This window comes from Prionailurus viverrinus, chromosome B4 (assembly GCF_022837055.1).
Source record: "Prionailurus viverrinus isolate Anna chromosome B4, UM_Priviv_1.0, whole genome shotgun sequence".
NCBI classification, from domain to species: Eukaryota; Metazoa; Chordata; class Mammalia; order Carnivora; family Felidae; genus Prionailurus; species Prionailurus viverrinus.
In genome coordinates, this window is record NC_062567.1 from 37,854,727 (window position 1) to 37,877,479 (window position 22,753).

The following is a 22,753-nucleotide window of genomic DNA, read 5'->3' on the forward strand; positions in this document are numbered from 1 at the left end:
ATCTACACCTTCCACTAAAAGATGTCTGGAGTAGACAGACCCTCGGCTTCCAGCATCCAGCCCAAAAGAAACTCAGCTCTTTCACCCCTCAGGATAAAGTAAATCCCTAATTCTCTGCCACTGATGATAGAGACACATATTCCCTGCTTTGAGACTTGAGTCCCTCCCATGTTTCTTCTTGTCACTTCTTAGGTTATTATATTATTAGAGAGCAATTTACAGTTATCCCCAGACTTTCAGCCGTATTTTACCCTCTCAATCCCTTGAGTGAGACGAACATTCCTGTTTTCCAGACAAGGAAATGAAGTCTGAGAACCACTAATGGTCTTGTTTGGGACCATGCAATAGAACAAGGACCATGTGTAGAACCCAGGCCTGCCCCCAAGGCTTGGGGGTCATCTGCCATGGCCCAGCCTATGCTGGATGGGACCCTGTTTCTGCACCTGCCAGCACACTGTTTCCAGTCCCCTCAGCCCTCAGCACCCCTCCCTCCCACAGGGACCCCTGAGGGTACACAGGACCTTAGAGAGCCAAGGGCTCAGAGAAAGCCCCTTCACACCTGTTCAAGCTCCTTCACCACAAGGTCAGCCACACTGCCAATAACCATGTCTGTCTTGGCAAGAGCCTGGCTCCAGGGCCCACCCCTCTGCTCTGCTCTGCTCAGAAGCCCCTGGATCCAGAGCTTGGAGACCCTAGTGTTGCTGAGCAAATCCCTTTTACTTTAGGGCACTGGGCAGAGACCCTCCCCACCCCACAGAGGCAAAGACACCACTTTGTCCCAGAGATTGGCCGTGCCTGGGGCTGGGGCACTTTCAGATGGAGCCTGTGCTCTCTCCCTCAGAACCAGGTTCAGGGCTTGGGCCCAGCCTACCACTGTCATGTCAGCCTAGAAGACGCATTGAACCATCAGCCTTTTGCAAGGTGAGAGATTGGCCTTTATTGTGGGCTCAGGAGGGCACAAGAGCAGAGCACAGAGAGGGCAGAGCAGCACTCCGGCCGGTCAGGTCCAGTGAGGCAGGCGACAGGAGGCGCCCAGGGAGGCAGCCTCACTTGCTGCACTTCCTGGGGGAGCACGTGCACTGCATGGCGTTGAGGACTTCATGGTAGATGAGGGAGCCATTGGTGCAGCGCAGGGGCACCCGCATGGGCTCCGTCCGAGTGGGCGAGCAGCAGGAGCACTGGTCCTGCACATCCTCCATGTCGATGGAGTACAAGGCTTTGCTGGCACATTTACCCTGTGACGGGGCAGAGAGAGGCGAGAGTTGCAATGCTGGAGAGTCCTGCTGCGCGCTTTGTAAAGGTAGATCTCAGGAAAGTCTGGCATATCCACTCTCCTTATGGTACTATTACATCCAAATCCCGCTAGCCGCAATTTCTATGCGTATTCCATCAGGAAACATAATGCCCAGCTCCCCTTAAAGAACTCTCCATTCTCTTTAGAGGACTTGAATCTGTGTACAGTTGTTTTTGTTTTTTTTCTTCTTCTGGGGTCAAAAGTTCCCAGGTACTTCAATACAATATTTGCTTAAAAATATATGCTTCTGGTTCCACTCACGTCTCCTCCCTGTGAGTATTCCAGGTGCTTCTAATAGGTTACTAGAGATGTGTCCAAACAAGAAGACTCACCCCTCCCCACTTAGGCCTCACTGAAGTCAGGGTCCCCTTACCTCGCAGTAATGAATGTCCACTTCCTCTTCAGACTTACAGTTTCCCACTTTGACATACTGCAGCCTGGCAGTGATATCCTTGCATTCTGTCTCCTCACCTACGGGACAGGAGAGAGATGGGACCTGGGACCTGGCTGGGATTCTGTAGGACACTCTCCAGCCCAGTTCCCTCACTTTACTGGAAATAGGTCAGTTTCACAGTGGCCAGATCACCAAAGCCAGCTTCAAGGAGGGGAGTTAAATTATCCTGGTTCACCTCAGAATCTCCTGGCCCTCCAATCTAGAGATATAGTTATGGATGGGTTTAACTCACTTAATGGTACAATTTTAACCACAGGAGGAGCCTAGATTCACTGCACTTTGGTGATGTAGATGGATGAGACTTGCTTTTATGTAATTGTAGACTCTAAAAGTTATAATGACTGGAGCAGTCTTCTTGTGCTTATAACTATATCCGGAAGCTAATGGGCAATGAAGTAGTCAATAAATATAATTATTATCTATCTGTCTCTGCCTTTGGAAAAGAGGAAAGGCAAATGTCATGGCCACACAAGGGGCTAAGAGGATGCCTGGGAGCCCTGGAGGCCTCCCTTTGGGAATAGCTGTCTCCAGCTCTCTGGCATGGCAGGGATTAGTGGCGTTCAGACCTGAAACTTTACTTGTCCCCACCAATATTTTTAAGATTGAATGCCAGCTCACCATTCCCCATCTGCACACTGGGAGTTTTCCATTCTTGAATGGCTCCCAAACTAAATCAACCCTAACTACATATTAGCCTGCCTCCCAACTTCCAAATAACTCCATTGTACAGTGAAAGCCTGCCAACCACATTAAAAGAATGAATAAGGAAAACATATTTAGGCCAACATACTATATTCTTTTGCTGTAGGTTTAAATCCTGAGCCTGGCTCCCTCTCCTTATGAAGGGTCTCTGCCTCCTAAAAGTACTGACCAACAAAGGCCTCTTGTTACCTCCCTGCTAGCTTTGCAAATAACAGCCTCTTGACCAAATTCCATTGTGCAAAGTGTGCCCAAAGAGAAGTCATCTTCTCTGATGGTTTCCTGACTTCATATTCTTAAGCTTATGCAGACAGGAATCATAGAAAGACTTGCTTTCAGAGTGTGTTTCTGCAATCTGCAACCTGGTTATGGCAAAGGCAGGGACTGTCAGAGTGAGCCATCGAGAAGAGAATGACTGGGGTGCCAGGATGCCTCAGTTGGTTATGCATCCGACTGTTGATTTCTGCTCAGGTCATGATATCACCACAGTCAGAGATTGAGCCCAGAGTTGGGCTCCACACTGGGTGGATTTCTCTCTCTCCCTCTGATCCTCCCCCCGCTCATATTCTCTCTCAATAAATAAATAAACAAATAAATAAGCAAACAAACAAGCAAGCAAGCATGGAAGGTATTCACACTTTTCACTCTTTCTTTCTTTACCCAATACTGAACACGGTGAACATGGGCCCATGAACCCAAAATAAAACAAAAACAACAAAACAAAACACTAAACTAAAACCAAAAAACATTAGCACAGGCAAGTAATTCTATATTCAGAGAACACAGCACTAACACTAGGATTCTGCATGTTACTTGTGCTCATGAACACAAGAATGTGTGGGGAGATTGCTGCCTGACAGGCAGCCTTGCAGGGGTCCATCCCCAAAGCTGCTGCTGTGAGCTATGGGCTGACATAACTGCAAGGTCAAGAGGGGCCGAGAGTGAAGAAGGGGAGGTTAATACATGTAGACCAGTCTTGTGAATCCTTGAGAAGATTCTGTGTTCTCTGTGGCTCCCACAGCATATGGTGGGGAGCTGATGTTAGCCAGCTGGTGGCTTCTCTTTCTCTGGGAGGTGGCTGTCTGACACTCAAAGAATAGATGTATATTGAGTGTCTGCTCTGTCAAGATCATGGATCAAGGGTGCCTTCCAGGAGCTCTGGTGGCAAAAATAAGATATGAGCCACCCACACCTCTGGGAGAGGAAAGGCAGATAAGAGGAAAGTAATAGTTAGGAGTTCAGAGGAAAAAAGGAAGAAACTGCTTCACAGGCGTCTGAATGGTGATCTGAGAAGGAGGCAGTCTAAGAACATTCAGGGAAGGTGGCAGTTTCCTGCAGAACTGAACCTAGCGACTGGCCAATAATTAAGAATTATCTTTCCAGAATAAAGCTTCCTCCAAAGAATAGTCCCTGGACTTGGTCTGACGGATTTCAAGGGACAAGCTAGTGGTCATGTACTTACATGTGTCACAGCAGGTGCCTGGAATTTTCATGATTTTCCCCTAAGAAAACAACAAATTCCCAGATTAGGCACAAATAGTACACAGTGGATGCTGTCGGGTCACTCCAGGCCAATTCCTGGCTTTGGACTCAGCCCCGAGCTTCAGTCTCTAGACATAAACTGTGCAATGCCATCACAAATGTGAGCAGACTGACCCCACCCCCACCTGACCAGCCTGTAACAACTCTGAGTATTCTGGATTCTCTCCCAGTTGGCTCACCAGGACCATCATTCTCAGGGGAGACTAGAAATCATTTGATCTCTCACCTCTCCATCAAACAAGCTCCCCCAAGAAGAAGGTATCTAATGAAAGCATTGTATAGTGCGGAGAGTTTTATCTCTCCAACAGGCTTTGATTTTGAAACCTCAGTGATTTTTTAAACTGGGTCAGGGGTCTCCCTTGGACACTGGGACGTCATGTCAGTGGGGACTGCATGCTGTTCAGAGGACTCTGTTCTTAGAGTCAAAGATGGGGCAGTCAAGAGGAAAGCAGAGCCTGAGCTCCAGCTACTCACTCCCTCAGCCAGACACTTGTGTTCATCAAAGGGCGGGCAGCCTGTGACCCTCTTCTCCCAAATGTACTCTCCTCTCTCATTGACCTTGCAGAAGTGACTATCACAGCCATCCTGGAGTGTCTCATCACGCTGAAAGGAAAGAGGGGAAATGGGTAGAGCAAATCCAAAGGCAGTGTTTGTGTTGCAAAGACACTTCAAACCATGACCTTGACACCTCGAAGTTGTTGAAACAGGTTGGAGGACTACGGAACAAGAATGAGACAATATCTATAGTCTCCACACCCAGAGCATACGAGATGAGCCCCAGTGTTACAACTTATTTACTGTGAATACGGCTGCATCAATGCAGAGAATCGCTAAACTCTTCTGACCACCTAGAAGCTTAAAAACATTAAGAGGTAGTGAGGGTAAATTAGCAAATCAACAACGGAACCAGAGATGAACCAGGGCACCACCTCCAAGCCCTAGCAATGAATTCCCGCCTTCATGGATCAGTTTGTTTCACACCTGATTGCCCATCTAGCCTTACAGACAATAGGCTGGAAGAAATCTTAGAGATCAACCAACTCCAAATCATGGGCCTCACGCCAAGGACACTCATGTCAATAAGAATGAAAAATTTGCTAAATCAGAGAGAAAAATTCTATACCTTCTATAGACTATCCATCTTTTCTCTATAAAATCAGAAGTAGGTGGGAAGCCAGTATTGATGCAAACGTAGTCCCTCTTTCTTGGAGAGGAGATCTCCAAGTAGGAAACACAGTGGTGACTTGAGGGGAAACTCTTGAGTTCAAATTGCTCCTACCTTCAACATCACGGTCTGGCCTCCTCTTAGCTGGATGGTGCAAGCCACAGGCAGACATCTGCCACAGCATTCACCTTGGTTCTTCTGTTCCTTGTAACCCTGTACCCAGGAGAAAAGCCAGCCTTAGTGAACCTCCCAGAGCACCCCAATCATAAGGAGGCTTACTTTTCCAGCTTCTCATCTCTCCCATCCAGCAGTTTTACCAGGAGTTCAGAAAGTCAACAGCCACCTCTTAGCTAACCTTTGTCAGTTCTCTGTTCTCTAGATGGCATTCCTTCCCTCCACATACGCACCTCTTGCTCAAGTGCCAGCGGCCACACCTATTAAATCAGACCTCTCCCCTGAGCTCCAGACTTACAAATTCAATTGTTCGCCTGACAGTTGTTTATCTTACTGTCTTCTCAAGACTCATATACAAAATGCAACTTGATTTTTGTCCCAAATTTCGTCCTTCTCCTGCCTCACCTTACCTTGATAAATGACTTCACTACCCAGTTGCTCAAATCAGAAATTGGGGAGTCACCCTTGACTTACTTCTTTTTCTCAACCCCCCACTCATCACTGAATCTTGCCCAAAATGCCTCTCTAACTCATCCTCTGCTTGTCATGACCAGTGTCCTCTGTCATCACCTAGTCCAAGCCATCATCATCTACCACTAGACTCTGGTAATAGACTTAATTGGTCTTCCTGCCTCCACTCTTGACCCTGCACTGTAAGTCTCCACACATCTGCCAGAATGACTTTCACTCTCCTGCTTAAAAACCATCCATGGAGTTGTGGTTCTAGTGATGGCAGAGCAGCTTATATCAGACTGGCCCTCTGTAGATCATAAATTCTTGACAAAATATTTGTAAACAACTGTTAAAAGCACTGGATGGCAAAACCAATAACATCTTGTGAATTTCTCTCTCACATAGAAGTAAACTATGTGACAACAATATCACAAAGTATAGGGCGGAGAGTACATCATACACAAAATGTATACTATCAGATCAAAGTAGACTATGGTAAGTCAAGGGTGCATATTGGAATCTCTAGAGTAACTGCTATTATCTCTAGCAAAATATTTTCTATCTTCACTTGTGATTTCTTCTTTGGTTCATGGATTATTTTAAAGTATTTTATTTAATTTCCAAATATGGGGAGGGGGCATGTTTCTCAATACCTTTTTGTTACTAATTTCAAGCTAATTTAAATTGTGGTCTTAGAATATACCCTAAATGATATCAAAATCTTGACATGTATTGACCTTTTAATGGCCCAGAATTTGATCCAAATAACTGAAAATTCCATGTGCATTAGAGAAGTATGTGTGCTCTGCAGTTTGAAAATAGAGTAGTCTATTGTTTTCAATTAGGTCGAGTTGGTGGATACAGTTTTCCAAATCTTCTATATCATTACTGATTTTTTCCTACTTATCCTATAAATTGCTGAAAAAACATTAAAATTACAAAATAAGTTTGTAGACAAGCCTATATTTCTCCCTCTAGTTCTGTCCGTTTTTGCTTCATGTATTGGAAACTCTGCTACCAGATACATACACATCTAGGATTCTTATGTCTTCATGATGAATCTACTCTTTTATAATTATGAAAGAATCTTCTTTATTTTTGGTAACATTTCTCATTTTATAGCCTATTTTGGAATTAATATATCCATCTTAGCTTTCTTATTCTTAGCATTGGCTGGCATATCTTTTTTCATCCTTTTCAATCTCTTCATCTCTTTAAATAGGAAGCACATCTTGGGGCACCTGGCTGGCCCAGTCGGTGGAGCATATGACTCTTGATCTGGGGGTCATGAGTTCAACCCCTATGTTGGATATAGAGCTTACTTTAAAAAATAAGAATAATAAATAAATAAAACTGAAAGCGCATCTCTTATAAACAGTATACTGATTGAGTCTTGCTTTTTTATCCAAGCTTTTATCCTTGTTATCAGGATTTTGTTTTGCCCATTTACAATGATTTCAGTAACGAAATTATTGATATGGCTGGGTTTAAATCTACCATTATACTATTCATTTTATTTTTTGTCTTCTCTGTTATTTGTTCCATGTTTTTTTTTTCCATAGTATTTTGGTTTAATCAAGTTGTTTATTTAGAATTTCATTTTCTCTCCCCTATTGGCCTTTTAGTTGCACTTCCTCGACTACTAGTTTAGTGGTTACACAGGCTTGTCCATTTACCAAACCTCATCAAACTATATACTTTATATCTGTGCATTTTATTTTAGGTAAACTATCCCCCCCCTGGAAAAAATAAGACTTTCTATGGCTTCCCATTGCATTTAGAATAAAACCCAATCTTCTTAGCATGTTCTACAAGGCCACACATGGCTCCTTCCTAATTTTCTGACCTTATCTTCTACCACCATCCCCTTGTTTTCAACAATCTACCCCTGTGTATCTCCTAGGACCGTGAACATGCCAACCTCCTCACCTGAGAGTCTTTGTGTATGCTATTCCCTCTCCCTGGAATGTTCTTCCCCACATTTTGTATGACTAGCTCTTTCTCATCCTTTAGTAATCATTTCAAATATCAATCCTCAGAGAGGATACAACATACAACATATGCACACACTCTCCATAACACTTAACACAATCTGAAAATTTCATTTGTTCTCCCTGAGAAGCATGTGAATTCCAAACTCAGTTTATGCTGTGTGTCATTGTATCCCAGCACCTGGCCCTTAGTAGGCCTCCTACACTCACTGAGATGAGTTGAGCTGGGAACTCCTTGGCAGTGGCTTTAAGTGACAGTCCTTCATTATATCTGCATTGGAAAAAGCAGCAGCTTCCAGACAGCAGGATTTCACAGTCTTTGCAAAAATGCCCCCAGATTTAGCAGTCAACATAGGGCAACCACTTTTTATCTTGCAAAGTAAGAGTATTCTCAACAATGTTAATAAAACAAAAATCAAAAAGCTACCATCAGCTGCTTCATCACTGCATCAAAATTAAAGCTCTTTTAATGCTACCCACCACTCAAAAAAAAAAAAAAAACAAAGGAAGAACATAATCTCACAATATTTTTAAAGAATAACTTGATTTATATGAGAAACCAACCACAATGTCATTCTTTTTCAGTCTTTTTCTCATTTTGCCTCATTTAGTGATAACCACTTAGAGATTCATTCATTTGGGCCCCGAGGTTTTCCGCATATGAATCTCTAGCCAGTCAGTTTGGAGCCTCAGACAGAAAACACGGGCTTCTCTGCAATGCCCCCTTGTGCACTGCACATGGGCTCAATGCCCCTATCAGCAGGCAAGGTTAGGAGTCGCTAAGCCTGCTCAGAATGAATTTAAGCAATTTGCTACTCGTAAACCAAGCTTCTGAACTCAGTGTGTCATCAGGGAGCAGGCCGTGCAGAAAGCCAGTGAGTACAGAGCTCAGCACAGCATCAGAGCTACTGGGCCCACGCCACACAGTCTTCCACACTGGGAAAGACACTGCTGGAGTCTGAGGCCATCAGTTTGCTGTTTACTGTAAGCTTTAAACTGCGTTTTCAGAAGCATACAATACCTTAAAGGTGTAGGACCAAGGTAAAGGAACAGGAAGAAAGAGAATAAACAGTATGAGTGAGTGTGGGTGGTTATAGTCAGAAGGGGGAGATTAAACAGGGCTTAAATTAGGCAGGATTTCGTGGGAGCATAGATTTGGGTGTTTTTCTTTTCAGTGAGTGTTAGAGAAGAGACTAGGAAACACACTCTGCTCAGCAGGCCCAAGGAGAGGAAAATGGACAAAATCTTTACAGGAGAAATGAGTAGGCAGGGGACAAAGGGAGGAGGGGACTGCTAAGTGAAGGGACGGGGCGGTGGAGACAAAACCCACACACCAGAGAGGCAGAGGCCACAACTGAGCTAAGAACAGGAAAAAACAGAGGGTGTTATGGTAGGACAAAGAACAGGAAGAAAAGGAGGAGAGGGTGGAAGGTACTAGGAGAGGGGCAATGATTTTGGAGTTGGGAACAAGGGAGGGAGGTGCACGGGGAGCCTGACAGGAGCCACTTACAGGAGTAAACAAGGAAACAGACCTTCTGCATGTCCCCTGTCCTGTAAGGCATAATACAGCTGCACCAGGTAACAGGGCTTGTCCAAGCCCTGCAAGGCTTCCTGGCCACGCCAGGCAGTACAGTGTGTTCCATAGGCAGGCACATGCCATGCATGCGCGCGCGCGCACACACACACACACACACACACACACACACACAGAAGGGCAGTGCTGAATGGGCTTTCCCCAGAACATCCAATCAGAAGCAACTGCTTCCTCTGCCTGCCAGCCAAGTTCCCACTAGCCAGAGTCTACTTGTGTAGGTCTGAGCAGCCACAAGTCCTGCCCCTGCCCACTCATGCCCCTAACATTGCCCTGCCTGTGTCCCATAGCACTTTCCATAAATTGCATTGGCTGCTCAAAGCCTTCTAGTTTTACCTCTTCTAACTCTTACTTCTATCTGCCAGTCTGGTCCCCATTCCCCTCCCTGGAAGGTCCTCTATTCTACATTCAACTCACTGCTCAAGGTCAGCTCATGGTCGTGCCCCTCCAGCTGCCTTCTCAGTGTTCCATGTCAGGGTGACCTCTCTTCCTCATGCTTCCGTCAGGCCTTCACCTGTTAAGTTTCATGTCTACTATCCATTAGCACAAACCAACCTCTGCAGGTCTCCTTAAGGTATGAGCACCGCCTTCCCGGGGAGGAAATGGACTCACATCTCCAGTGACACTAACACTTGAGTCTGATGTAGGCAGTTCAAGCACACCTACCTAAACTTTATTGACCACAGCTCCCACCCTCAGGAGACCTCTCTGACCTTCATGGCAGAGGCATGTGGCAAGATCAGTTAAGGATGCTGAGCTAGAAAGGGGACAACTGAGGCAGTTTTCAGCAAAGGTTGAGAGACACGTAGAAGGAGGACTAATCTAGAAGTTCTCAACAGGGAGGAAGTGGGTACACTGCCATGGGGGATATTAGTATTTGGGAGGAAAGGAGGAAGAGTACCAAAAGGGGCCATGGATTTAAGAATACTGAAACATATGTATCTAGACTGGATTGATTCCACTGCTGGATTTCTATGGATGTAGAGACTTTACTGTACCACCTTCTGGCCACTAGAGGGCGCTGTTAGGGAGTTAGTAGCTCCCCCTCTAGGAAGCGCTGCTTCAAGACTGCTCTGGTGTGGACCTCTTGCTGCGCTGATTTGTAGGTCAGTGGACATCCAAGGTGGAAGAGATGCCACAAACTCCGTGCAGCATTATTTAATTCCCTATTCAAGTCCAGATGTGTTCCAGGGGAGCTGTTACACATACATACATACACACAACACCCAAAACCTTAGAGAAGCAACTAGGATTTAACAACAGCAACAAAAAGCAAAAATATGTGTCTCGTTAGCTTCATCCTCATTGAGGCTGGAATGTTCTCTGAATCATTCTATCAGATATAGCTGTATCTCAGGGCGCCTGGGTGGCTCAGTTAAGCATCTGACTTCAGCTCAGGCAGTGATCTCACGGTTCACAAGTTCGAGTACCGCATCAGGCACTGTGCTGACAGCTCAGAGCCTGAAGCCTGCTTCAGATTCTATGTGTCCCTCTCTCTGCTCGTGCCTCTCCCCTGCTCGTGCTCTGCCCTTCTGCCCCTCCCCCACTCGTGCTCTATCTCTCTCAAAAATAAATAAAAATATTTTTTAAAAAAATAGCTGTGTCTCCTATAGACTCATTTGCTCCACATAGATTTTACTAAGCTCCTACTGAGAGTATAGCTCTGTGCCAAGGGCCATGAAGAACAGTTCTACAGATGGAGAACACTCTGTATACGGGACCTGCTCCAGCATCCTTCATCTCTACCCTCCTGATGTTTCCTCCTGCTCTGGCTGGCCACACTCCTCCTCACAGGAAGGACTCCTTCCTCCCCAGCCTCACCCCAGAGCCTGCCTGCTCCCTTGCACAGTTGAGGGGGGGATGCCTTCCACTTGCACTGCCTGAAAGTGCTATTACTCTATTCTGTGCCTCTGGCTCACAAGAAGCTCATCTGACTCACTGTGTTTTTGAACAAAGCAGGAGCCCCCAGCACAGACGGCAGTTTGAGGAAGAAGCATTAGGTCTAGATCCGTGAGGTGGGGCTGGGTCACAGTGAAGACAAGGAAATGCCGGTTTTCATCTGGCTAACTAGAAATGATGATTCCACTTCTCAGAATCCACCCTTGGAGGGATTCAGAGTGAGCATAGTCATTGTGACCTGGCAGAAACAGGGTGAAATATTTTCAGCCAATTCAGTGCCCAATAATGAAGGTACAGGATGACGTACATCCGTTTTAAGGAATACTGTATAGAATTTTTCATTTAGTGTCTGATAACTGTTAAATAATTTTTAATGTTTTCAAAGAATGGCAATGATGGCTTCTTAAAATGTTGTATAAAAAAATAATAAAGAAGTGTAAATATGGCTTCAGAAGTCTTGCAAATATTGTGTTTGTTTAAATTTCCAAAACTAGACTCTTCATTATAGTTGTCAAATATTGTCCATAGTCAGAAAATAACAAAAGCTTTATATACAGACTCCAGTAAGGTCCCATTGCTTGGGTCCCACAAGTACCCAGGCCATCGCCCGGGCGCCTAACAGCCCTCTTACCAGGGGGCAGGCCTCACAGGTGGTCTTCCTGCACTCCAGCTTGAATCCAGAGACGGGCCCCATCTGGATGGTGCAGTGGCAGGTCGTGCACACGTCAATCATCAGACTCTTCCCGGGCTGAAACCAGAGGCACCAGGATCAGGCTCCCCAGCACACCGTCCCCCCGCCCCTGACCCTCCCATTCACCTCAGCCATCTGCCTTAGGAGAGGGGGCCCGGCTGCCCACAAAAGATGAGCCATCACCCTGATGCTCCTCCTGGGTCCAGGGACCCGCTCCATTCCTGCCTTCCACCTCAAGTATGCTAACAGTAAGTCAGTTTTTATGCCAGAAAGTGAGCCTGAGCAGTGAGAGAGGGAGACGGATTGAAATGTGTGTGATGCCATCAGAGTGCTTCTCTGCACACAGAAGAGATGCTCAGGAGCCCGAGGGGGGGCCGGAAGGTGAGGCCCTACAGAGTCAGCAAGATGGCGGGAGCCTGGCAGCCAGATGCCCTGGAAGCCCTGGAAGCAATGGAAAGTGGGGGATAGGGCTCCCTGCTTCCTTTTATTTCCACTTCAAATGACTGAGCTGCCCATCCTTCCCACGGCACCCACACAACTCGCCCTGGAGAAGAAGGCTCACCCCAATCATGGTGCCATTGAGCATGCAGGCCTCCAGTGGCTCTGGGGGAGAGAGAAAGGTGCACGGTTGATCCCCTCAGGGTCTTCTCCTCCCCATCTGCGCCCCTCTCCTCCATCTGCAGTCCTTCTCGCCACCCCACCCCAGGCTCTGTGGGTCCCACAGTGGCCTCACTCCTCTCAGGCCTGCAGAGGAAGGGCAGGCTGCCTGTGTCCTACCATGCAGCCCACAGTAAGAAGATCCTCCCCCTCCTCAGCCTCAAGGGACAACCTTTTTAAATGGTTCACACTTTAAGTGTGAGTGGGAGGGCACTTGGGCTTCTGAAAGAATGAAACTCTACTCTGGAAACTTTAAGTCCCAAGCTCAAACCACACAAAGAATTCAGAGCAGGTGGTGGAGAGAGATGCTATTTTTTTTGTTGGTGGAGTTGGGGGTGGGAAGGTGGAACACCTTTCCCAGCAGAGGCAATACAGTGGATGCTTGAGAAGCCTGGGGTTTGGGAGCTCTACCACTACTAACACACACGGACAAATAACTGGAGGTGGAATGATATAAAGCTACCACTGGGCACAGTGATGACCTTTAGGAAACTATAATATTTCTCTCATCGTATTTGCTTTCCCACAAAAGCATTACGAACAGATACGAGGAGTTTGATCCTGCCCATTTCCCCGAGTTGCTGAAAAGACGAAGAATTCAGGAGTTCTTAGTGGAAAGAGAGGCTTGGAGGTGGGGCCCCTGAACACACGCCTTACCGCAGTGACAGGTGGGGCAACACTCTGACGCCTTACAACTCAGCTGGAAGCCCACAGGGCAGGTAGGGATGTCCAGCTGGGGGCAGGAGACATTTCTCTGTTGCACAAAGACCTCTTCCTTCACTCGGACACACTCATTGATGAGGCAGGGGTTGTCAGGGGAGGCCCAGTGAGAGCCAACCTGTGGTTAGAACATTAGACTTGAGCAAGGTTGGGCTGAGGGCCCAGTGGGGTGTGCTGTTCTCTCAGGGAGCGGATCTGGGCTCTGGGGGTGAGCCCCAGCTTAATATGTAAATCCCACCCACAGGGTAAGGCCCACAGAGGGAGTAAATGGGGCTCATCCCAAGTCTTTCAATAAGTCTAGGTCAAAGTCATCCTAAGATCCTAGCTCAGAACCATGTGTCCTACAGACACAGTCTTCAGCACTGAGTGAGCCCCTTAGGGAAGCCTGGGGACACTCTCCTCCACCCTCAGCCCTGGATGTGAGCTAAGCTCAGAGGCTCTAGGGCACTCTGACCAAGAAGCAGCAGCATGGGTTGACTCAGAGGGGATGTAGAAGCGAAATTCCACTCATTTGCTAGCCAGGAGCTACTTCCCACTTACTCCTACAGGGAGAAAGCAAGAGACGAGGGATGCTAGCATCTGGCCCCTACAGCCCAGCAATCTGTCCCTGGGGCTTCCAGGCCTGTGGATGAGTGGCCCGACTCATGGCAGAACAGTACTTATAGCCTGTGGAGCTTTGGAGCAGTGGTGGGCCCACAACACATGCAGGATGGTGAGGCCATCCCATACCAACCACTTGGGGGAAGCCGACCTCAGATCCACAGGTAAACAGGAGGACACGAATCCCCGAGGAGTTCACAGAACTCTTAGGGAAGGAACTGGGCCTCTCCCCAAATCCACCAAATGGGAAGTCTAAGGCAATCTCAACTATTCCTAAGGGGAAAGTAATCCCAGCCGACATCTGGATAATACCACAGCCAGATGCAACTCCCTATGGGGAAACCAAAAGGCGGAGAATTCAGCACTGGACCACAGAATGGACAACCAAGCTGGTAAGGCACTACCAGCCTGGGCCCCAGACCTACATTCCTCCAGTGAGACTGGGAGTCCCCCCGCAGTGAACCAGTCACCACTTCACAGGCAGTTGGCAAACACCTTCCACAGCACTCGTCTTCATGGAGGACATAAGTGAAGCCCTGGAAAAATACAAAGAACAGCGAGTAAGGACAGCCCAGCAGCAAAAACACAAGTGCTCTTATCTACTCTGCATGTGCACTGAGCCCTGGGGATTTACAGACCAGTTGGAGTGAACATATTCATCTCTGTCATCCACAGCCTCAGGATCTTGCTAAGAAGTGGGTAAGAGGCACCAACCACTGAGTCACTAAGCTAGGTCCTATACCAGCTGAAGATACATAACCATGCCCTCTGAAAGCTTCCAATTTCAAACCAAGATGCAGTCCACAGGAGTATTAAAGACAGTCCAAAATCCACTCAGCAGCAGCCACCTGGCCTGATCTTTATCATGGCCAACTCCAGGGCCCCTCATTTACTGGAGGGAATGGTCAGGATGCCTGGGATCTAGTCTCCGCTGTAACAGAGATAATTACCTATATAAGATGAGCACATTGATCCCAAGAGCTCTCACCAACATACAGAGTTGGGTTTCCCCTGGCCATTGCTTGATATTACCTAGCAGCTTATGGGGCCCAGTAAGATAAGAAAGTGCACAGATTGACCTTTCCCAGAAAGGAGAGACCAGTGTCTCTCCAGGGAGACCAGTGTCCTGCAGTCTGCCAGCACATCTTAATGGCCAAAGCATTAGGAACTTGGACTGAAATCTTCTGAAACTCCAAAGCCATATACAAAGAACAGGCAAATCACCGATACGTGTGTTTGTCCCGGGAGCCAAGGAAAGAGAACCCAGGACCATGCTTCATTTTGGAGCTCTGTCCTTGAAAGACAAGGAATGACGGTAGCTGTCCAGGGTGGGTGTGGATGCCCAGCCTGCTCTGCTCCACAGGCACACTCATGATGAGCAGGGCCAAGTCAGAAGATGCACACAACGCCGGTGCCTCTCTCTGGGGGAACTCGGGCACTCCAGAGACTTGGCTCAACTTTACACCATCTGCACAGGACCTACTTACATCCCCACCTGCGTCATAGCAGTGCCCACGGAGCTGTCCCCAGTCCTATATCAGCTGGGATTCTAGACGTTCATGGGGCATCTATGACGTACTAGATACTCTGGAGGAGCCAACAAATTAGGGCGATACAATCTAGACACCGTCCACTACAAGCAGAATACACAAAGCGCTGTGAAAGAAACAAAGCCTCAAGGGAGCACAGAAGACAGTCATTAATCCCTTTAGGGCCTCGAGTCACTCTTGTGTGCCTCCCTCAGAGTGCTGAGTCATGTGGATTTGCATAATCTTCCTGTTTGCTGCTGCCCTCCTCACCTGCAAACGTGGTCATCAGTATGTTGACTGACTCCCAGACCAGAGGCCTTGTTCTCAAAACCCCACCCATTTCTCGCACCATGCCACCAAATTTCCTGGCTGCCATCTTTCTAAGATTCCCACCACACCTCCAACATCCCCATTTCTTGCTGAGCAACTGGGGTTCAGCCTATATATGTCATCTCTCCTTCTTTTCCCATACTCCTCCAAATCCTATGGCTTATATCTGCTCAAAAGGTACATCTCACACCCTTCTTCTTACTCTTCTCCAGCCTGTTTGCACTGGTTCCCCAACTAAGAATGAAACTAATTTGGGGCACCTGGGTGGCTTAGTCAGTTAAGCATCCTACTGTGGCTCCGGTCATGATCTCATAGTTGGTGGGTTTGGGCCCCATGTTGGGCTCTGTGCCGACAGCCTGGAGCCTGCTTTGAATTCTGTGTCTCCTCTCTCTCTCTCTCTCTCTCTCTCTCTCTCTCTCTGCCCCTCCCCCACTCATGCTCGTCTCTCTCACTCAAAAATAAACATTTTTTTAAAGTATAAAAAAAGAATGGAACTAATTTTTTTAGGAACCTCCATACTGTTTTCCAAGTGGCTGCACCAGTTAGCATTCCCACCATCAGTGCAAAAGTTCCCCTTTCTCTGCATCCTCGCCAACATCTGTTGTTTCCTGAGTTGTTAACGTTAGCCATTCTGACAGGTGTCAGGCGGTATCTCTTTGTATCTCCCTGATGATGAGTGATGTCGAGTATCTTTTCATGTGTATCTGGATGTCTTCTTTGGAAAAATGTCTATTCATGTCTTCTGCCCATTTCTTCACTGGTTATTTGTTTTCTGGGTAATGGGCACTAAGAAGGGCACTTTTGGGGACAAGCCCTGGGTATCATATGTAAGAGATGAATCACTGGGTTCTACTCCCGACACCAAGACTACACTGTATGTCAACTGACTTGAATTTAAATTAAAAAAAAAAAAAAAGAATGGAATTAAGTGTATCTACTATCCACCCAATCTGAAGACAGATATGTCCCTGCAGATAAATTCCCAATTTATTTAGCATCCCAATCCTTTCTTTTTAAGTTTTTATTTATTTATTTTGAGAGAGAGAGAAAGAGAAAGAGCGCGCACGTGCTAGCGTGTGAGCCTGACATTGGGCTCGAACTCACAAACCCTGAGATTATGACCAGAGCCAAAATCAAGAGCTGCATGTTTAACTGACTGAGCCACCCAGGCACCCCTAACAGCCTAACCCTTGAAGCACAATTGCCGTAGCTAAAATGGGAGGTGGGAGGCCTGGAGCTCTGGTGCTTTGTCTCTTTGCTGGATCGAACTGGCTCTTGCATTGCTGGTGTTGCCAAGATACTAGCCTAACAAGTGCCGCAGGCCAGGAGTCAGGACCCTCTACTGGCTTCAAAGGGCTGTAAACTACCCGCAACTTCATTCCTTGTACTAGCCCCTGCTTCCTATCTGGCAAGTGGGAAGAACAACCCTACTTCTTCTTCCTTCTGGAGGAGAATCATGAGGACAAATAAAATATAATGCATTGTATTTAGTCCCTCAGAACACAGCTCCTAAAGCCACAATTTAGTCTGATTCTGGAGGTGCTCCCAGTTTCATTGTCCCATAATGTGTCTACAACGATTGCTGATTTTTCAGACCACATTTATAATTTGCAGTACAGAAAACATGATCACTGCTGTCCCAATTCAGTTTTTAATTCTTCTTGCAGTAGCCGGCCCCTAAGGCTCCTGTGTGTTCTGGGGCACTCTATTCTTGTCAGTTAAGACTGGTCAGACCTTAGAAAAAAGGGAGCAATGGTTGTGCAGGGAGAATTGTGGGTAAAATTCTGGTTTAGGGCCATTATCATCATCATCATCATCATCATCATTCCTTTAATGTTATCTGGAGATGATGATGACAAAAAAGCAGACAAGTGTATATATCCTGTGCTTGTGTTCACGACAGCAATGAGGCTAATGCTCTTGATGCTGGTTTGGAAGTGGGTGGTTTGATGATGGAAGGGAGGACCCAAGTGCGAATCCCAAAGTGGGAGAGTCTCCTCAGTCTGTCTGCCTCTACCTGCCTTGCTGGTACTGAGGAGGAGCGGAGTTGCGAGGCACTCTTGGGAGAGGATGATGCGGTGGTATCCAGGTGTGTCCACTGGGAACGCTAAGTTTTGGAAACCCATCAGTCTCCATCTCCTCCCACAGGCCATGAAAGGGGATGGAAACAACTTGCAAGAGAGTGCTGCTGGGGCGCCTGGGTGGCTCAGTCGGTTGAGTGTCCAACTTTGGCTCAGGTCATGATCTTATGGTTCATGAGTTCAGGCCCTGCATCGGGCTCTATGCGGATAATCTCAGAGCCTGGAGCCTGCTTTGGATTCTGTGTCTCCCTCTCTCTCTCTGCCCTCCCTTGCTCGTGCTCTGTCTCTCTTGCTCTTGAAAATAAAATAAAAAATTTTTTAAAAGTAAAGTAAGAGAGTGCTGCTTAGAGGTCATTTTAATAAAACCAGCACCCAATATGTTTTGTGTGTCAGCAGGGGGTTTTGACTGCAAAGAACAGAAGCCACTTAAGCTAGCTAAAATGAAAGCAGGTTTATGGGAAAGGCAGGGAGTCTCTCAGAAATGAAATGCAGGAGATGCAAGGGGGCACAGTGGTCATACAGTGTTTCTCTCCATTTGTCCCATGAGCCCCCATCTCTGCTTCTCTCTGCCCATCGGTTCCAGCTCCTCATTGCCCGCAGGCTGCCTCTGGGAGGAAGTTTTGCTTTCTCATAAATTTTGATTGCACATGTCTTTATTGAGTCTGGCTGCAGCTCAACACGGCTCTGCAGGTCCGGGGTTCATCCCTGTCTAATCTGACTTATTCAGTCTTTGTTTTCCATAGATTAACTTCTCAGGAAGAAAATTGATGGGCTCAGCTCAGCCTATGAATTGGGTCCTCTGTCCAATTAGTAAAGGGGCTTTCTTGCTCCTTTCTGGGATCCCCCCGCCCCTATCTCTCACCCTGATTGCTCCTGGCAATGCCCAGCCCCTCTGCGCCCCTTACCGACCGGCAGTTGTCCTCACAGGGCTTCTGGGAGCACTGGGCCACGCGCAGACCCATCACAGCATCTTCCATGTCGGTGCAGGTGCACACGTCACAGCCCTCCTCCCAGAACTGGCCCACAGGGTAGATGGTGCCTCGGTGGACACACACCTGCAGACACAAGGCTTCTGTGAGCAAGCTCGTTCCGTTCGTTCAAACAAGAGGTTAGTAAGCACCTGCTATGTGTTGGAAGGTGCCGTAGGTGCTGAAAACAGCAATATATAAAGCCAACATGGTCTCTGCCCACCTGGAGGGATGTTTATCAAGTACGTTTCCTCTTCCCTTCCCTGCCCACCAGCCTTAGAGAGCCGTGGCTGGCATACCCTGGGAGGGGCCCCTGGTGGGTCCTTCTTGGACCACAGGCTCAGAAATAACTCACTGGCTGCCTTAATCCAGTTTTATCACTGCCTTAACTGCATTTAATTCCCTCCTATGTCGCACAGAAAACTGTTCCCTAATCCTCAGACCCAGTAAAGTCGCTGGACTTAGCACCCATCCACACATAGCCCTCTGTTCCCATCAGGAGTGGACTGGAGGTGAGTGGAGGCTATGAATGGGTATTCCCTTGAGGCCCACACATAACAAGGAGGCACAGAGAATGGGAATACATTTGAGAGACGAGGGATCCTGCTCGGAAGAACTATAGGCTACAGAAGGGATGTGGGAAATGAAATTACAAAGGTAGATTGGGATCAGAATATGTAAAGCCTGGGATGTACATGCTACACAGTACTCAGACTTTACTCTGTAGGAATGAGGTGCTAAGGAATCATGACACTTAATGACAGTTTTGACATTAATCCCAAGTCTTCCCTTTGAAGCCATGAACAGGTCTCCACCCTCATTCATATCATAGCCGTACAAGTATTTATAAGCCCTTGTCCTTTAGCTACTCTGTCTTCCAGCTTCTGTATAATGAACTTACGGAATGGAACCCCTGATTCTTTTAGCAATAAGCCTACCGGAAAATGTTACCACCCAAAAATTCACTTCCAGGAATCTATCTCAAAAGATGCAATGCCCAAAATACAAAATGACAGGTGCTCAAGGCTATTTGTTACAGCATTATTAGTAAATACATTACTCTGCCATGGTATTTCATATAACAAAATACCAAACCAAAAAGGAAGTAAATGCAGGGGCGCCTGGGTGGCTTGGTCAGTTAAGCGTCTGACTTCAGCTCAGGTCATGGTCTCAAGGTCCGTGAGTTCGAGCCCCACGTCGGGCTCTGTGCCGACAGCTCAGAGCCTGGAGCCTGTTTCAGATTCTGTGTCTCCCTCTCTCTCTGACCCTCCCCCATTCATGCTCTGTCTCTCTCTGTCTCAAAAATAAATAAATGTTAAAAAAAAAAGGAAGTAAATGCAACCCCTAAAAATGGAAAACACGCTGAAATATCTGATTAGATATTTCCACTAGAGCAATGGGAAAATCACACAAGGGAAATAATTATTTCAAATAACTTTAAAACCCAGTATTCTGACCATATATCCCTGATCGGCTATATTCCTATGATAAAGAACGTGTTAGCAGTAATACTGGCATTGTTATTTTTGAGATTATTATAGGCATATTGTAACAGAAAGCAAATAAGTAATTATGTTAATCATGCTAGGAAACCGCAACTTAGAAGTGGTACAAGTATAAATCGAAGAAGTTAAGTAAAACCTTAGAATAGAATTGGAATCCAAAATATCATAATGAATGCATGAGTTTCATCCTCTTTAAAAATACATTTCCACGCTCTGTTCACCAAAAAGTCTGGAGGCAATGACACCCTGCAAGCAGGAAGCATCCAGGGAAAGATAATCGAGGCCTCTCTCTGGCATTCATTCTGGGACTCGCCCTTAATAATCCAGCCACTGCAACTATGCCCAGGTCTCCCTGTGACAATTCTGGCTCATGATAGCTCATCTTGGTGGATCTGTCCCCATAATACTGCCATTTGCATTTAATAGCTGTACCATCCCTTGACACTTTATTGTATTCCGTTTCTGGACTGTTGTCTCCCATATGCTAGCAAGATCATAAGAGATCATAAGAGAGTCTTACATTTCTCCCATAACACCTAACAAAGCACCAGCTTTGATAGAACATAGTTGTTGCTCGGTAAAAATTGGATGGATGGATGGATGGATGGATGGATGGATGGATGGAAGAATGGATGGAAGGATGGATGGATGGATGGATGGATGGAAGGATGGATGGAAGGATGGATGGAAAGATGAATGGAAGGAAGGAAGGAAGGAAGGAAGGAAGGAAGGAAGGAAGGATAGATGGATGGATGGAGGGAGGGAGGGAGGGAGGGAGGGAGGGAGTGAAGGAAGGAAAGGAGGGAGGAAGGAAGGAAAGACTGGTAGACGGATGGTCACATGAATGAATTGATAGCAATTAACAAATAAGTAAACTATACCTAGTCCCTAAATAATTCATGCAATCATATTATTTCCTTAGCTAACCTATAAAATAAGCTCTTTAAAGATAGGGTCCATGTCCTATACCTTGCTTGTAACCTTAGCACCTCGTCATGCTGAGAACATTCTAGGTTCTCTATAAATATCTCCCAAACTAATTAAATGTCCGTTTAGACTGTGATGCAATGCTGGCAGCTCCCCACTATTAAAGTGCTCAGTTTGGGCAGGAAAGGAGGCTCAGGTAGGCAAACATTTCCTAAGGAACAAGTGTTTGGCCATCTTCCCAGCCAGAACTCAGTGGCCCCTACCTTGTCAGGGAAGCAGGTTGTCGTGGTGCAGCCACAGTCGTTGGTGACAGTGGAGGCCAGGTACCCCAGTGGGCAGCTCACCGTGGAATTGACGCAGCTGCAAGCACACTCATACTCATCACAGCACTGGGTCTTCCGAAGGGTCGGCGTCCGGTGTGGGGGGCAAGAGGGCGGGGACTCCCTTCTGCACTCGTCCTTCCTGCAGGCTGAGTGATGGGCACAAGGTGAGGCTCCAGTCCCACACGGGGCAGTGCACATAGCCAGGGGTCCTAAGTATTTGAGCTATGATAGAAGATCCCGGGGAACTCCAGACCCACAAAATTAAATCAGAAACTAAGTCCCAGCCCAGGGGCTATAAGATGTTCAATCATACCAAAAAGCAGTTAGTCTGCAGAAAAAATAGGAACATTAATCAAAAGGAGAAATGTGAAGCTAGGAATTCTAATGGAGGAGAAGTAAAGGCTGCTTGGTCTCCATTCCATAAAGAAGTAGGGTCCTTCCAGCTTTTGATTCTCAGAGACATCAGACATTGAGTCTCCAAGACCCAGACAGGCGTGGGCATACCATGCACTGGTAAGCATTCTTTTTTTTTTTTTTAATGTTTATTTATTCATTTTTGAGAGCGGGGGCAGAGAGAGAGGGAGAGAGAATCCCAAGAAGGTTCCATGCTATCAGCACAGAGCCCAACGCAGGCCTTGATCTCATGAACCATGAGATCATGACCCTAGCCAAAATTGAGAGTTGGGACGCTTAACCGACTGAGCCACCTGGGCACCCCAAAATTCTTATGTGCTGGTAGCTTATGTGACCCATTCCCCACCTCCATACCTAGAACAGTACCCTGCAGTTCCGGGTCCTCCAACAATGTTGAACAAAAAAATGCTAGCAATCCTGTCAAATCCACAGTGTCATTTTATAAATCCCAATCCCATCCCTGTGTCCTCTGCGTCTTTCCAACTTCCTTCAAATAGGATGAGGTCCCCTCCCTCCCTCCAGGCCTTACATCTAGGAGCTCAAGTGAGATTCTAAAACAAGGGGACAGGAACTCCTCTGGACATAAAGTGGGTATTCTCACAGACTAAATATGGAATTCTGTTCCTTAACATGCCTTGGTTTAGTCCAACTCTGTGGATAAACATACAAGAGGGGATGAATGAATTTGTTTGGGAAGAAGATCCAGTGGTAAGGACAAACTAAGGGACGTTCCCACCCCTCGGGGG

General features: G+C 46.8%; 1 protein-coding gene across 1 annotated transcript in view; it reads right to left on the bottom strand.

Annotated features, from left to right (window-relative positions):
- Positions 1 to 912: 912 nt before the first annotated feature.
- VWF (von Willebrand factor) overlaps positions 913 to 22,753 on the bottom strand; it is a 138,227-nt gene continuing 116,386 nt past the window's right edge. Inside the window, exons 42-52 of the mRNA XM_047866328.1 lie at positions 21,534 to 21,739; positions 18,776 to 18,925; positions 14,356 to 14,466; positions 13,268 to 13,448; positions 12,516 to 12,556; positions 11,894 to 12,010; positions 5,269 to 5,367; positions 4,464 to 4,592; positions 3,910 to 3,949; positions 1,668 to 1,765; positions 913 to 1,235 (exon numbers count right to left, since the gene is read on the bottom strand). Coding sequence (XP_047722284.1) covers positions 1,047 to 1,235; positions 1,668 to 1,765; positions 3,910 to 3,949; positions 4,464 to 4,592; positions 5,269 to 5,367; positions 11,894 to 12,010; positions 12,516 to 12,556; positions 13,268 to 13,448; positions 14,356 to 14,466; positions 18,776 to 18,925; positions 21,534 to 21,739 — 1,361 coding nt within the window. The 3' untranslated portion in view covers positions 913 to 1,046. The remainder of the gene's footprint in view (positions 1,236 to 1,667; positions 1,766 to 3,909; positions 3,950 to 4,463; positions 4,593 to 5,268; positions 5,368 to 11,893; positions 12,011 to 12,515; positions 12,557 to 13,267; positions 13,449 to 14,355; positions 14,467 to 18,775; positions 18,926 to 21,533; positions 21,740 to 22,753) is intronic.